A 15,742-nucleotide genomic window follows, 5' to 3' on the forward strand; every position below is an offset into this window, starting at 1 on the left:
AGCTGTTACTGTGCAGCGACCAGCGGCACCATCTTGGAGGAGGCAATTTTTTTTCTCGCTATCAAGATAGCGCCGCCTGCGCAGTAGCATCTATTGGATCCCGGATATATGCAGGCGGCACTTTAGCAAGATGGTGCCACCGGCAACTGCACAGTAACATCGAGTGGATGGCTGCTACTGCGCAGCGGGTGCCATTTTGAGGCAGGGCTTTTTGCTTTCATTTATACAAGCGAATTAAATGGATATTATAGATGTGATCACACTGCAGTGCCAGCGCCTGCCTGCAGAAGGTGATTGTTTTTCACCATATATACTGTAATCATTTTGTAAAATAAGGGGGTAGGTCACTGAGAAATAAATGAAGGGATCAGTGACCTGTCAGAGGCCATACTGGTGAATACCTAATCAGAGCATGACATGAAGACCCCCACAGGCCGCTCTGTGGCACGGGCATATCATTAAGTCAAAACTGAAAATAAAGATGAAAATCTGTCTTGTGGTCGTTTAATCACCAGGTATCATTGGCATCAGTATAACTGTACCAACCTGACACTCTAGGTAAATGAGCACAATCCTGCTGACGGGTTCCCTTTAAATGCTGTTATAAAGTCAGTGTGCTTCAAATATTTTTGGGTTGGAGTCAATCAGTGTGGCGCATCTGGAACTGGTGACTTTTTTTTTTCCCCCCTCTTTCATTGCAGTAGCTCTGTGTCTGTCCAATTGTGGGCTATCGCCTGTTTACAGCCCTCTTTAGGTCAACAGGTTTTCCACTGGACTCGGGTCTGATCTCAGCCAGAACTTGCATCATCTTCTGGTGAAGCCATTATTTTGGAGGTTGCGTATAAGGCTATGTGCTCACACTGCGGATTGGTCTGCGGATTCTTAGCTGCGGAACCGCAGGTAAAATGACCTGCGGTTTGCCACCTGGACAATGGAATAGGTGGCAAACCGCAGCAGAATCCGCAGAAAGAATTGACATGTCAATTCTTTCTGCGGATTCAAAACCGCAGCTTTTCCGCAGTTAAAAATCCGCAGCATGTGCACAGCAGAATGTAAATCACAGACTTACATTGTACTGTACACTGTCTGCAGAACTGCTGCGGCCAAAACCGCAGTGTGTGCACATAGCCTAATTGTTGGTCTGTAAACGGCTTACAATACAAGGCTCTGGTTGTAAAATGTAACTAAAGAAATGTCAGGCAAATCTTCCCAGAGCTGTGAAACGTTGAGGTAAGATTCACTGTAAATGATGGTGCGCGTGCACTGGCCGCCTCTGCACCAGCTGTGTCCTCCTTATACACTGGTGCCCAAAATTGTACAGTTGTCAGTGTGGCCGCACTTGTATAGAGAAAATCTATCTTCTTGCCATGATTTTATTTGCTGTGGCAGCAGCTTCCTGGCACTGGTCACTAAAGTTATATTTGCTGCCCACATCCTCTGTCATCTTCTATAGAAACTGTAGAATTCTTGCTCAAAAAAGAACTCATAGAAAATATTTCAACGCAAATGTTTTTATTAAACAAGTACAGTAGCAGCAAAAACTCACAATGCATATGTCAAAGATGTACAGAACTTTCAGTGTTTTTTTTTTTTCTTTTCCAATTCAAAATTTTTCTAAAAAAAAAAATTCTGCACAGCAAATGCGTGCACAATATGAAAGTATCGGCAATAAGTTTTTTTTTTTTTTTTGTTTTTTTGTGGGAGTTTACATACATTGCCTATGTGACACTTTGTGACCTGGATCCTGGACCATCACTATCACAGCTCTTATTTTGATTAGCCAGCCTGGTGGGACATGCCACTTTGTTTCTACACTGTCCTGCCGAGTTGCTTAATCCAACAAGGAGTTGTGCAGTCAGGTGAGAGATGATTCTGACGCCTCCCATCCAGCCGCCACAAATTACCGATGTGGCTGCTGGACTGGATTCTGCAAATGGACTTGGACCATCTCTTGTAATGAATCACAGAAATAGAGGTCCTATGTATCTGGTTTGCATAAAGCGGAGCTTGTGCAGAGAAACAGACAGAAGAGTGCAGTAGTTTATTACCTTCCAGCCCATGGACCATGAATGAAGTGGCAAAGCAGGTGCATGACCACCCTAAGTAAATGGGACTCTTGATATAAGTATAGGTGGGAGTTCCGGCACTGTGACCCTCATGATCATACATTTATCCTTTGGTGTATGCAGGGCCAACTCTACATTCACTGATGGATGGGATGACAATGTTCTGAGATAGAGGCGACAACCTGTGTAAATAACGGAGCCAAATTTAAGATGGTGGACTAATGACACCCAACTAAGAGGTGGAGCGAGAAGCGCCTAATCTTTTCTTCCTACTGCGACATCTGGACCTGTCCTTACTCATATATCCCTATGGTTGGTGGTGGATTTGTAGCTCTAATACAGGGGTATTTTTGGCTCGTGCAGGACCACCCTTATACAATATTATAGAGACTCTGGCCCACAGTCATCAAAAATGTCTTGGTTTGCACGAAATCTTTAGTGAATTCACTCCGACTCCACAGCTCCATGTTTGATATCACACTTTATTGATAAATTTGGCACAAAACATTCCAGTGCGACTCTTTAAGCATGTTCGGTACACTTCCCAACATTAGAAAAGTGCAGGAGAACAGTGTGTCAAATGTCGCACATTAATGTGTAGAATTTGGGGAAAACAGAATTTTTATGCAGATTAAACATATTTCCTCCTCGATGGTTTTTAGGTTTGTTATAGCCTCTCTAATGGAATTTATGTAGAAATGCAGTGATAAATGTCATGCTTCACACAGAAAATCACCAATGCCCACTTTTCCTGTGTTATATGTAAGCTAGGTACTAAAAGTAGTATAAATGGTGTAAGGCCACGTTCAATATTTTACATCATGTGTAAGACAAAACCAGGAGCGGGTGATACAGAAGCTGTGACGAGTTCTATTCTACTTTCCCTCTGATTGTTCCTCTCCTGATTTTGGCTACAAATACTAATGTAAGATACTCACCGAATACTGAATCTGTGCAAACGCAATGGTAAATGTCCCCCACACGTCAGCATCAAAGGTGAATATTTGGAATTATCTGCTCATAAATTATGGATCAATGATTACTGAAGTTTTAGAAAAAAAGCTTATTTTATTTTTTTTTTCCCCCACGACATAGAATCACTTTTACCCATGCATTTGAAAGAGGCAAAACTGCAATACTAGGCACGGTCTGCAGATATGAGTGGCGCTGTTTTGTGTAACAAAAAAGTAAAACGTACAATATAAATAACTTAAAAGGAATTTTGGTTAAAGTAAAAATAATAAAATAAAGACCTGTATACTTTTTATTCCATTTAAAATATAATTCTTTAAGAGTCAGAAGGCACTTGGATACATTAAAATACCACATGGAAGGTAAACCAATGCACCTACTTGACTCTTTTTAAGAAATAATCATTATGTACAAATATCTAAAGCATAACCCTGCAGGAACGGTGCTGTATGTACACTATTTATTTACATTGATCAAGGAAGAACAGGACATTTTCTTGGCCTCCATGATTAAACAGTATGTCTATGGTGGTGGTGACCTGACAGTATACTGAATCATAACTGGTCTTGTCCAATCACAGCGCAGCTTACAATTTTCCACAGCAATTTTAGACGTGAATGCAGAGCTGTAATTGGTTGCTATGGACAACAAGGCCTATTTCATGGTTGAGGCCTAGGCCATCAGTTTAGCCCTAGGCCATCAGTTTAGCCCTTGTGTACATGATGGCATTTAGTATTTTTCTGCCTTTTATGGTAACATTCACCTTTGGTATATACTTTCTGATTATGGACTGTGGCTGTCACTGCATTTTGGCCGGTACATTGTGTTTGTTCAAGATCTTCATCAAGGATTTATTCATGAAATAAGGCTTCTCTGCGGAGCCGTCGTGTCTCTCTAGATCTTCCACTAGGAGTAAAAAGTTAATACACAATAAGTGACCAAGTGTTACAAAAATGAGGCCTCAATTTTGTAAAATGTCCCTGTCCCCCTGGAGTGAATGTTTGTCCTAGAAAACCATTGTGTTTTGTGGCATCTGAATTCTATATATTTATTATGGTCGGTGCTCCAGTTTTCTCCCCCAGAGCTCCTAATCCGCTGTACAGTAGAAGACTAACAGGTATTCAGATCCTAGACATTTATAATGTAGGATAAATAAATATTAGTAAATGCCTAGGAACCACACAAATCTACAGATCATGGCCTCCTGACCTCCATCTTGAGGCCGCTGTGAAGGGAGAGATTACAGGGAAGTGATGCTCCCATAGAAGTGAATGGGAGGCCTCCAGGACTCTGAGTCACTGCTATGGGAGCACAGTGTGCTCCATTGTTTCCGTGCCCTTGGCCACCTCTCCCCTCACAATAACCTATAGCCGTCAGATCACAGGAACTCCTACTGGTTGCCAGAAAAAAGGGGCGATAATGTGCTGCCATCTCATTAAGAGGCTCCAGTGAAAGAAATAGCCAACTACATGCACAACTCATATGTCCCTAAGGTTGGTGGTGGAGTTGAGATTCGCAGCAATTATACAGGAGTTTATTGGCTCGTGTAGGACCGCCGCTATTCAATATTGTTGTAGAGACTGTGGCCTGCATTCATAAAAAAAAGGCTCAATTTGCACCAGATCTTCAGTGAAGGGTCCTTTACTGAGGGTCCTTTGTTTCCCTTGAGGATCATAGTGGTTCAACTCCTACCGATCTAGCAACTATCTCCTCTTCTGTGGCTGGATAGTATAAAATTATTGCTAAAACAAGAGCCAGACCTGAATGACAGTGGGGAAACGCATGTCAGAAGATGGCACTAGTGGAAGACCATGAGGTTCATGCCACCTGGCACTTCACCCTTTTTGTCTTTTAGAATGGGCAATTCCATAACTTAAAAGACATTCACTTGTTATTAACGCTCTTCACTAAGTTACTTGTTTACTTTGGGCAGTTAAGGACATTACCAGTTAGGGAAAGGGATTTTTTTTTAATGCTTTATAAAAATTAATTAGCTTTGTGAACTTTTAGAGCCAAACAGGTGCACCAATGTGGCACAGACCTTGGCCCAGTGTTAGAGCCCAGGGGCTACAGCAGCCTGTTAGCCCATGATTGTGTTACAAAAGGGGCTGATGGAATGACAGGGGTACCCTCAGTATGTCTAACCACTGAGCTGCTGTGGTGACTACAAGCAGCAGCATTTTAAGGGATCGAAGAGGACCTTTCGCCAAAATTTTCAAGCTGAACTGGACATATGATGTAATAGGTGCTGCAAAGCAGATATACATTTTTTTTTTTTTTTTTAAGGAATCTATTGAAACTTAGACTATTGCAGAGATATCAAAGTATTTGGCACCTAAACAGTTAATTCCAAGAGAGCTTTCACTGGGAGCGTGTACGTCTTCCTCGCTCTGATACTGATAATAGACGGCATCACAAAGAGGAAGAAGTACACGTCTCCAGTGAAATCTCTCTGGTCATACCCACTTAGCTTAAAAAAATATATTTTGATTGCTACTACCTACACAATAGAGAGGCAAAATAAAAAAAAAAAAGTTTTCTTCTGCTCTACAGCACCTATAACAGTGGCATGTAAAAGTTTGGGCACCCATGGTCAAAATTACTGTTATTGGGAACAGTTATACAAGTTGAAGATGAAATGATCTCTTTACAGGGCTAAAGTTATAAACAATTCCTATGTATTTTATGTAAAACAAACTGACATTTTTCACATTTTAACAATCACAAAAAGGAAAATGGGCCATTGCAAATGTTTGTGCACCCTTTGAGATTTGTGTGCTCAGACAACTTCGACCAAGGTTTCACAATTTAAGCAGCCTGTTTGGGTAATGGCTTCTTCACCATCATCGTTACGAAAGGCCAGGTGATGCAAATTTTCCAGCTTAATAAAAACCCAGCCTCCTCTAACCTTGTGCCAAAAATAGCAGCCATGGGTTCTTCTAAGCAGCTGCCTAGCACTCTGAAAATGGAGGAGGCCCACAAAGCAGGAGGCGGCTATAAAAAGACAGTAAAGCATTTTCAAGTTGCCCTTTCCTCAGTTTGAAATGTAATTAAGAAATGACAGTTACCAGGAACAGTGGAGGTCAAGATAAGTTCTGGAAGACCAAGCACAATTTCAGTGAGAGCTGCTCATAGGATTGATAGGCAAATCAGAACCCATGCTTCACTGCAAAAGATCTTCAGGAAGATTTAGAACTCTGACTACAATGATGAAAGGTATGTGTGGAGAAAAAAGGGCACTCAATATCAGGAAAAGAACATCTCGCCAACCATTAAACATGGGGTTGATCAATCATGCTTTGGGGTTGTGTTGCAGCGAATGGCACGGGGAACATTTCACAGGTAGAGGGAAGAACAAATTCAATGAAATTTCAACAAATTCTTGATTCAAACATAACACCATCTATAAAAAAAAAAAAAAAATAAAAGCTGAAGGTGAAAATCAGAAGAGGATGGCTTCTGTACATGGATAATGATCATAAACACACGGCAAAATCCACAATAGATGACCTCAAAAGGCGCAAGATAAAGGTTTTACAATAGCCCTCACAGTTCCCTGATCTGAAAATCATTGAAAATCTGTGGCTAGACCTCAAAATAGCAAAAGATGTAAGACGCCCCAGGAATCTCACAGAACGGGAGGAATTCTCCAAGGAAGAATGGAGGAAAATCCCTCAAACAAGAGTTGAAAGACTCTTGTCTGGCTACAAAAAGTGCTTACAAGCTGATACTTGCAAAAGGGGGCGCTACTAGGTACTAACCATCCAGAGTGCCTAAAATTTTGCATTGGTCCGTTTTTCTTTTTGTAATTTTTAAAAGGGAGAAAAAATTAGTTAAAAAAAAGAATCTACAAAGGTTATGTGTCATCTTTCATTTTAGGCCTTTTAGAGATCATTCCATCTTCAACTTGCTGAACTGATCACAATAACAATTTTGACGAGGGGTGCCCAAACTTTTACATGTCACTGTACATAGTGTGTCCAGTTCACAATGAAAAATTTGATGAAAGGTTCTCTGTATACAGCCATAATGTACAACTGACACCTGTTGTCAATGGTGCAGGCTCCGTGTCATGCATGTGTGGCACATACTTCCCAACATTGCTGTACATAGATGACGGATGTTGGAAAAGGGCCTAAGAGAAAAGAGTTTGCACCAAATGGTCATTCACTTAAATGGATGTGCAGCAGAGGAAAGCTGGAGTAGTAGAATGATTATGGTATAATTGAAGCTTCTGCAGCTATAGCCTTCTATAGAAAAGTCTCTATGTTTTTACAGACTATTTTCTCAAAACTTAAAAAAAGATTGATCCGAGCTCTAACTTCTAAAAACTCTGCTGAGCAATACGATTTATTATACATAAAGACATACAATAAGTAGACAGATATAGCAAGACATACAGGGCTATAAAAATGATTGATTTTATTCTAATTTTACTGTATAAAACCTCTTTTTTCAAAGTGCCAAGAAATTTAAACTACGGTAATTCTATTTTTTTTATAAATTTCAATCCAACTTTCCACCAAATTACACAGCATTTTCCAAAACGGAATGTTTGCCTTAAATATAGATTACAAATAAATTCTCAACATTCATAGATTTCTATTCTAAACATATTTCGTACAATGAAACCCTATTTCATAAAATTTGAAACAATAAATCCATCCAATATTTTATTCAATAAAAGTAATGTCCTAATTATTTACACTGTAAAGTACAAATTTTTCAAATCATTTAATTTTTTTATTTCTTTTACATTTTTTCTAACCACAGGTTATAAAAATGTCACCATTATTATGAAAATGTCAGATCTGAAGCTTGCATAAAAATTGTTTGGCAGAACTGCGTTCCTACAAATCGCTTATATTTTTCCATAGAGCTTTGCATTTGTGTCACTTGAAACGTCATACAATTTCCTAAGTGCACTTATCATGTCAGAATAAAGTTAAGAGAACCATGTTGGGATACACTGAATAGTCAGGCTTACTTGGAAAGAAAAAAAACATTGCTCCTTAAGATTTGGATGATACATAGGTAAGTATTGAAATGAACTATAACTAAATCCTAAAATAATTCTTTTTTTTTTGCTACAAAATGTATTGCAAACTAGAAAATAAATAATTGGTAATACCAGGTTTTCTAGTAAGGATAGAAAGGGGGAAAAATGGTTATTCCTATTTCTATAAAAAAAAAGTCCCTTAGAGTATCACTCCAGCATAGGCTATTAAATAATAATGTATTGACTTAAAGGACACAGTGTATTCTTTGTAATGCAACTTTAGCCTGTCTCCTCTGCCTCCCACTTGTAAAAGGTTTCTCCCCATCAGCTCTTATAAGCAGGAGGCAGAGGAGAGGAGTGTAAAATTGCATCAGTTGGACACACTGAAGAATCAGCACACAGGAATTATCAGTGAAATAGACTGGCTGCATGGGTTAGCAGAGTTTACTAACTCTGTAGCTAAACAATTATAGAAAGCCACCAATTATGTCTCCATTTCCTTTAAAAAAAATTAGGAAATTATCCTTTCATTTGCATATGAAGACATACAGAGGAATAAGGATGGCTGAGCTAAAGGGAAGAAGAAGAGACTGAGAGCTGCCAGGAGAGATCTAATAGGTGATGACTTAATCCTGTAGTTCACAGGAAGTCACAGACTGGTTTCCTGTTTACCCATTAGGCCATGTACTGGATGGGTTATCTGTAGTGATGAGCGAACGTGCTTGGATAAGGCGTTATCCACATGCTCGTGTGCTAACAGATTGTCTTCGGCGTGTTCGACAGCCACATCACATGCAGAGATTGCCTAACAAACAGACAATCCATGAATGTGTTGTGGTTGTTGAACAGTTGTGAGACATGCAGCCGTGGGGACTCAAACATATTTTTCAAGCATGCCAAAAACACTTGGTTAGCACACGAGCATGCTCGCTCATCACTGGTTAGCACACGAGCATGCTCGCTCATCACTGGTTAGCACACGAGCATGCTCGCTCATCACTGGTTAGCACACGAGCATGCTCGCTCATCACTGGTTAGCACACGAGCATGCTCGCTCATCACTGGTTAGCACACGAGCATGCTCGCTCATCACTGGTTAGCACACGAGCATGGTCGCTCATCACTGGTTAGCACACGAGCATGGTCGCTCATCACTGGTTAGCACACGAGCATGCTCGCTCATCACTGGTTAGCACACGAGCATGCTCGCTCATCACTGGTTAGCACACGAGCATGCTCGCTCATCACTGGTTAGCACACGAGCATGCTCGCTCATCACTGGTTAGCACACGAGCATGGTCGCTCATCACTGGTTAGCACACGAGCATGGTCGCTCATCACTGGTTAGGACACGAGCATGCTCGCTCATCACTGGTTAGCACACGAGCATGCTCGCTCATCACTGGTTAGCACACGAGCATGCTCGCTCATCACTAGTTATCAGATGACAGAACTGCCTAAAATGAAAGCGGGAAAATGCAGGGAAGCAACTGAGCTGGGATGAAACAAACTATGCAACTAGGATGTTGCTTGTGACTTAGCATTAAATGTCTACAAAAAATTTGCCAGTGTGCTCCTTTAAATTGACTTATTTTTTTTAATCTTTTAAAGGGCTGGTAATATCTCATAACCAAGTATTAAGCCTACAGGGAGCTCATGTAAAGTGATGTAAACAGCCTCACAAAAATGGCATACATCATGCTTCTGAATACAAAAATGTAGAAAAAAAAAAAGCCTTAGAGACTGCGAGAAGAAAAATTTCCATCTCACCAAGAATACAAGTCATTGCATCATAGACAAAGGTTTGTGAGCCCCATGAGCCAAAGCAGGTGATCAATAAAGTAGAATTAATATAATCAACAAAATGCGCTATAAAAAATATAAAGTTATGAAAGTTCTTCACCAAAATGTTTCCGTGCAGCGATCTCGTGTATGAATGTTATGAGTAGTCTTCATTACAAACAACCACATGCAGGACTTTCCGGAATAAAATAATTAATACCGTATGTAGCCTGTATTAAAAGTGAGCTCCACTAATAATTCAAGTGGAGTGCACAACAATGCCTGGAGACAAGCCATCCGAGCACACCAAAGATAAAGCACAAGTGTAAGAAGCAGCACAGCCACTCATACAGAGTGCCCGATTTTAGTAAAAACTAGACACATCAGGAGGTCGAAAAAAAAGTCAAAAATATCTAAAAATGCACAAAATATACATAAACTATGAAACTTTAGGTCAAGTTCGGAAACCCCACATGGAAACATGAATGCAGGTATTAATAAAGCAATCGATACATGCAACGTAATAATAAATACCAAATTAATAACATGTGGAAAAAAGTGAGAAATGCAAAAATAAAATGCAAAAATAAATAAGTTGCAAATGAAAACACATGAGAAACATAAAGCAGAAAAGCCAAAGGCAGATATGTGTCCTAAATAGCAGGTGGCGGTCACCAGAAGGAAAGCTCATTCCTGGTCCCCTGTGATGAAGGAATCCCACCGGCATTAATGTTCATGGCTAGACTTCTCTTTTTAGTTTGTATCTTACCATTTCCATTTATTATCTTGCATTTTTTTTACACAAACTGATTACTTCTTTCTTACCTCTTTTACACTTCCACGTGGGGGGGGTCTTAACCTGAACATAAGTTTGCGCCATGCTTTAGGCCTCTTTCACACATCAGTTTTTCGCCGTCAGGCGCGATCCGGCTTTTTTTTGTAAAACCGAATCCGGCGAAATGCAATGCCGTATCCAGTTTTTCCCCATTGACTTGCATTAGCGCCGGATGGCATTGCGTTTCATCCGTTTTTTTGCCGGATCCGGCTACTTGTCTCATTCCGGCATCTGGAAAAAACGGCTACTGTAACGTTTTTTGTCTCCGGCGAAAAAGCCGGAAGCGCCGGATCCGACGCTTCCGGCTTTTTGCCACAATGAAAGTCTATGGCCGCGGAATGCGCCGAATCCAGAAAAAGACGGATCCAGCCACCGGATCCATTTTTTTTTAAGTCTGCGCATGCTCAGATCCAATTGGCCAGCCCCCAGGAAACAGATATAACCTGCTAGACGGATCCGGCAGAAAAACGGATCTGTTTCTACAGTTCTCCAAAATTTATGCCGGATCCGTTTTTTCTAAAAATAGCCGGATCCTGCCTGACGGCAAAAAACTGATGTGTGAAAGTAGCCTTACTCATTCTTTTGTACATTTTTACCTTCTTTTTTTTGTTGCCTGTTGATGTGTCTACTTTTTCAATATTACAAAGTATCTTTATTACACACGTGTGCTGTATTCATGGCGTACTAAAATATTTATTACGAAGCCTAAAGTGAAATATATTTGGGCCATTAAAAAATATCTAAACCTGTAAATGTCTAAGTAACACGGCTGTGATAGAGGTGGGTTCTTCCCGTCCGTACTAGCCTTTGCAGAGAGTCACTAATATACAGTGGTACTCCCTTTTCTTCTGTGGACTTTGTCAATATACTGCACAGTTACCCATTTATTTGAGTGGCTGGCATGTAATACTACACTTGCCCTGCAGGGGTCGCGTTACAGACTACTGTAGACTGCTGTAATCTGCAGCCTGTACTCTGCACGGTAAATTTGAAAAAACATTTTTTTCTATAACTTGCCCAATTCATGTAGATTTTTTTTTCCTTGTAATTATGGCAAAATGTCATAGACATCACAGTAGTTTATGGCCTAACTGAAGAAAAACCCCCAAACAATCTGACTGCACCTTTTGGATTTGTACCTGTTGCTCACGTACGGTTGCGGCAGTCAGTTTTAGAGTCGGTCTATTATGCCCTAGTCTATCAATTAACAAGAAATGACCCATATAACAGATCTTTGTCACTGGTGGTTTACGTACAGTGATTTATAATCACTCTGTCATTACTTTCAGCCCTCCATGGCCCAACACTGTCAACTTATGGTGGGCTCATGCTCAAACACAGAAGCCGATATGCAAAATCAGAGCTGCAGTATAAAGCATGGGCAAGTGCTTACTTGACAGGTGCTTGTTTTCCTACAATAGGAGGTAGTACTTATTAATAACCAAGTTCAGGGTTGGTAACATTGCCGTTTATTGACCTAAATCCAGTGTAATATGGCAAGGAGCCCGATAAGAGTGGAAATACAAGTATCGCAACAGTTTGTATGACTCGCAACATACAAACTTGATAACTTGTCACTAAGGGTTCTCTTACTCAAGGGGTTAAGATAACATTATACAATATCAAGTCAGGTGAGAAATGACATTTCTTTTGTGCGGTGGTATATCCCAGTGCTTTGTGATTTGAGGCGAGGTAACCTTTGCTTGTGAAGGTTCCCTTGATCAGCGATGATCGGTGGAAAAACTTGGCAGTAAGTGTCCAATTTTCCTGCAGCGCCATCACAGGAGACATGAAGCATTACACTGTACTCGCTCATATTATTGGGTGCAGGACAGGACGGGTCCGCCAGAGAGACGCTCATTATAACCGCTTTCCCCTCTGGCCACGAGATGAGGATCCTGAGGACCCTCTCTCTAATAACTAACTGGGTGTATAGAAACGGGTTTTTCTAGCTTGGTCAAAGCGAGAAACGTCGTCGATCTGTGATGGACGATGATCGATGACCAACTTCCTAGTGCAGTAATAGGCTGCCATCGAGCATACAAAACGGCTGCCCCAACCGCCCGGACACAACATGGACGCTTCAGAGAAGCCCTCAGATCATGTAGCCCACGCCATACCGTGCCCCCGACTGCCTGTACCCAACCGGAGAACGTGAAATCACAGTTAAGTGGTTGTACTGTGAAGTGCAAATATTACGTAGCACCAAATGTTCGGAGAGAAAGTCAAGTTTGTGTAGCCGAATGTTCATTCGATAAAAAGCAAGAAATTCAAGCAACGACAAAAATAGGAAAGAAAAGCAGATATGGCTAATTCTATCCATGTACCGTAATATCAAGTATTGTTATCTCCCTCTATGAAAAGTGAAAGGTTATATTTATAAAAACTGCCGGCTCTTCGCACAGACGCCGGCTCTAGAAAAATAGTAAAACCCTAAAAGCAATTTTAGGAAAAAGCTATAATATTGACATTTTTTTTTCCTGTTCATAGGCACTAAAATGTAATACTGTTTCTCATGATTTGCATCAAGGACTCTCTTAGTAGGTCTCAGTTGGTGGAGATGGACTTCCTCCACCAGGAGGGTCATTCGTACTCTTGGGTAGTCCAGACCTTCTACACCGGTAGGTCTCTAAATCGAGGACTACAATGCCAGATGCACTTCCCATAGTGTTCCTCATCCAAGGTCACCCTTGATAGAAGGTCCTTCCTCAATCAATCTCCCAAGACCAGATTCCAGCTACTCTGCCTCAACAGAAGATCCTCGCTCAATGAATCTCCCTCACAAGTTGCGGCAAAACTTGAAAACTTTGCCGCCAGATGGGTGTTCCTCGCTTCCCTCACACTAGTAGTTCTCATCTCTTTTCCCCCCAAGCAACCCGTCACCTCCTAAGATTCTCACAGACATCTCTGGACCTCACATGGAAAAGTATCTTCTCTCCTCCACGAGGTACCTCTTCAATGCTTAGTTATTGGGTTAGAAGGAGCGTTAGTTTAGAGAAAGCAAGTGCAAGAAATTAACGCTTTGCCTTCTTAGAGACAAGTTCCTTCTTTCTTAGGATCCTATGGAGTTCCGGGGACATGTAGTAAGGTTTGGATGCGGATCCATTATTTCTCTCGAGATCTTCACCTGGAGGTAAAAGTTGCAGTAGCAAAGTGAAAGGACAAAAAAGGGGGAGAAGAAGGAAGAAAATGAGTAGCAGATTTCCAGAAGATCAGCAGACAGAAGCTCATTGTAACAGAAGATTGGGCGATTTCTTGGCCTTTGGATCCAAGGACTTGAACAGTCGGCCGTGAAATGTTTCAGTTTCTATGACAATTGATTTCTGGGGGCTCATTTACTGACAATGGAACCCAAAGCAGAACTTTTAAAGATTTTTTTTTGCTGGCACTGTACAGGTCAGCATAAAGGTTGTGTTAGTAAATCAGCCCCAGGGTCTGCAGAGTAATAGCATCAAATGAGAAAGAGCCTCAAGGAAGCAAATCATTGCATGCGGCAACAAGCAAAGAGAGCAACAAGGCAGCGGAGAATGAGCGCAACGTGACGGCTCGGCTGTCGTCCACTGGACCTGAAGATGATTTTCCTTCCAATCTTATACAATAAAGTTTATTGCTGAGAAATTAAGTTTGGTAACTTTCTAATCCATTTTTCGCTTCTTTTAGAAGATCTCTGCTTGCTTCAGTAAAATGGACCATTCACTGATTACATTCACAAGCTGAATACTCGGCCTAAGGCCGGGATCACACAGCGAGATACGGCCGAGTCTCGCAGGTTAAAACCAAGCTCTGGCACCGGCACTCCGGAGCGGAGCGTGCAGCCGCACAGCAATACATGGAGCTGCACGCTCCACTCCGGAGTGCCGGCGCCTAGAGCTTGGTTTTAACCTGCGAGACTCGGCCGTATCTCGCTGTGTGTGATCCCGGCCTAACTCTGAGCGGCACGGCTTGTTACCGGAAAAGCTCTGATAGACGACATCAGAAAAGATCCTGCAAAAGCAGCACGCAAGAGGACAGGGTTCAGCCTCCGAGTGTTTTCAATCACTGGAAGCAAGCAGAGATCTTGTAAGAAAAGTATTTAAGAGAGTTATTCTCACGGGGTAATGGCAGCATAATTTGTATGCCACAACACCCCATAGAAACAGTGGACATCACTTATGTCAATGGAGGCTTTCAGCTCTGGAGGGGTCCGATCAATGGACAACCCATCAGGAGAGGGGCTGAAATCCTGTTGATTTTTCTCCTCCTGACAGGCGACTAAGGCCACGTTCACACAGTCAGTATTTTACATCAGTATTTGTAGCCAAAACCAGGAGGGAGATAAATACAGAAGTGGTGGCGAGTTTCTAGCTTATTTTACCTCTGATTATCGGTCTCCTGGTTTTGCCTTACAAATACTGGTGTAAAATACTGACCGTGTGAACGTGGCCTTAAAGGTAACCTGTCACCAAGATTTACCCCTTTAAAGCCAACATCACCACTTAGTCGGAACTGAAAATATCTTTCCAAAGTTTATAGAGATTAGTGAAGGGCAGCGCCGATTAACCCTTTACATACTAAAGCTTGAAAATCTCCCGCGCTGATTGCAAATAACCTCTTAAGTGTCTGCTGGGCGAGTCCGAGAGAAGGACGAGTGCTGCTGAATATTCACTCATCTTTGGCATCACCCACGGGCCTCCACAATCTCAGACTTGTGCAGTAGTTCCGGTCTGTGTGCAGAGTAATAGCCAACCACTTACATGGGACTTTGGGACTGGCGCATGCGGAGGACAGAGACCTCTCACTTGCACGGTAGAGACATAAAATGGAGCATTCGCAGTGTGTTTGCTTTTCTGTGGGCAGAGTAATCATAAAGAATGAATGGGAAAATCAACGACCTGCCAGTGACCAGGATCGGGGCATGCACAATGTTTTCACTTGTGTGGGCAGAGTAATAATTTTTTTTGGAGTGTTTCCCCCTTGAAAGTGAGTTTGAGTTCGGTACTGGCGCATGCGCAGGTCTAAGAGCTCACACTTGCAGAGCAAACACCCAAAAAACATTTACTGATTAGTGATGAGCATACGTGCTGGGATAAGGTGTTAATGGAGCATGCT

General features: G+C 41.6%; 1 protein-coding gene across 7 annotated transcripts in view; it reads right to left on the reverse strand.

The window, feature by feature from the left end:
• Positions 1–1,495: 1,495 nt before the first annotated feature.
• The window catches only part of SLC44A5 (solute carrier family 44 member 5), a 157,376-nt gene continuing 143,129 nt past the window's right edge, over positions 1,496–15,742 (reverse strand). For 6 of the 7 annotated variants that reach the window (XM_073544808.1, XM_073544805.1, XM_073544806.1 and 3 more), the window contains one exon: positions 3,115–13,781. In XM_073544808.1, coding sequence (XP_073400909.1) covers positions 13,669–13,781 — 113 coding nt within the window. In that variant the 3' untranslated portion in view covers positions 3,115–13,668. Of the gene's footprint in view, positions 13,782–15,742 lie in introns of all 7 variants that reach the window. The other variant, XM_073544803.1, reaches the window with a different exon arrangement.

The sequence above is a fragment of the Dendrobates tinctorius genome, unplaced genomic scaffold, assembly GCF_039654945.1.
Source record: "Dendrobates tinctorius isolate UK_male_01 unplaced genomic scaffold, ASM3965494v1 ptg000138l, whole genome shotgun sequence".
Lineage (NCBI taxonomy): Eukaryota > Metazoa > Chordata > Amphibia > Anura > Dendrobatidae > Dendrobates > Dendrobates tinctorius.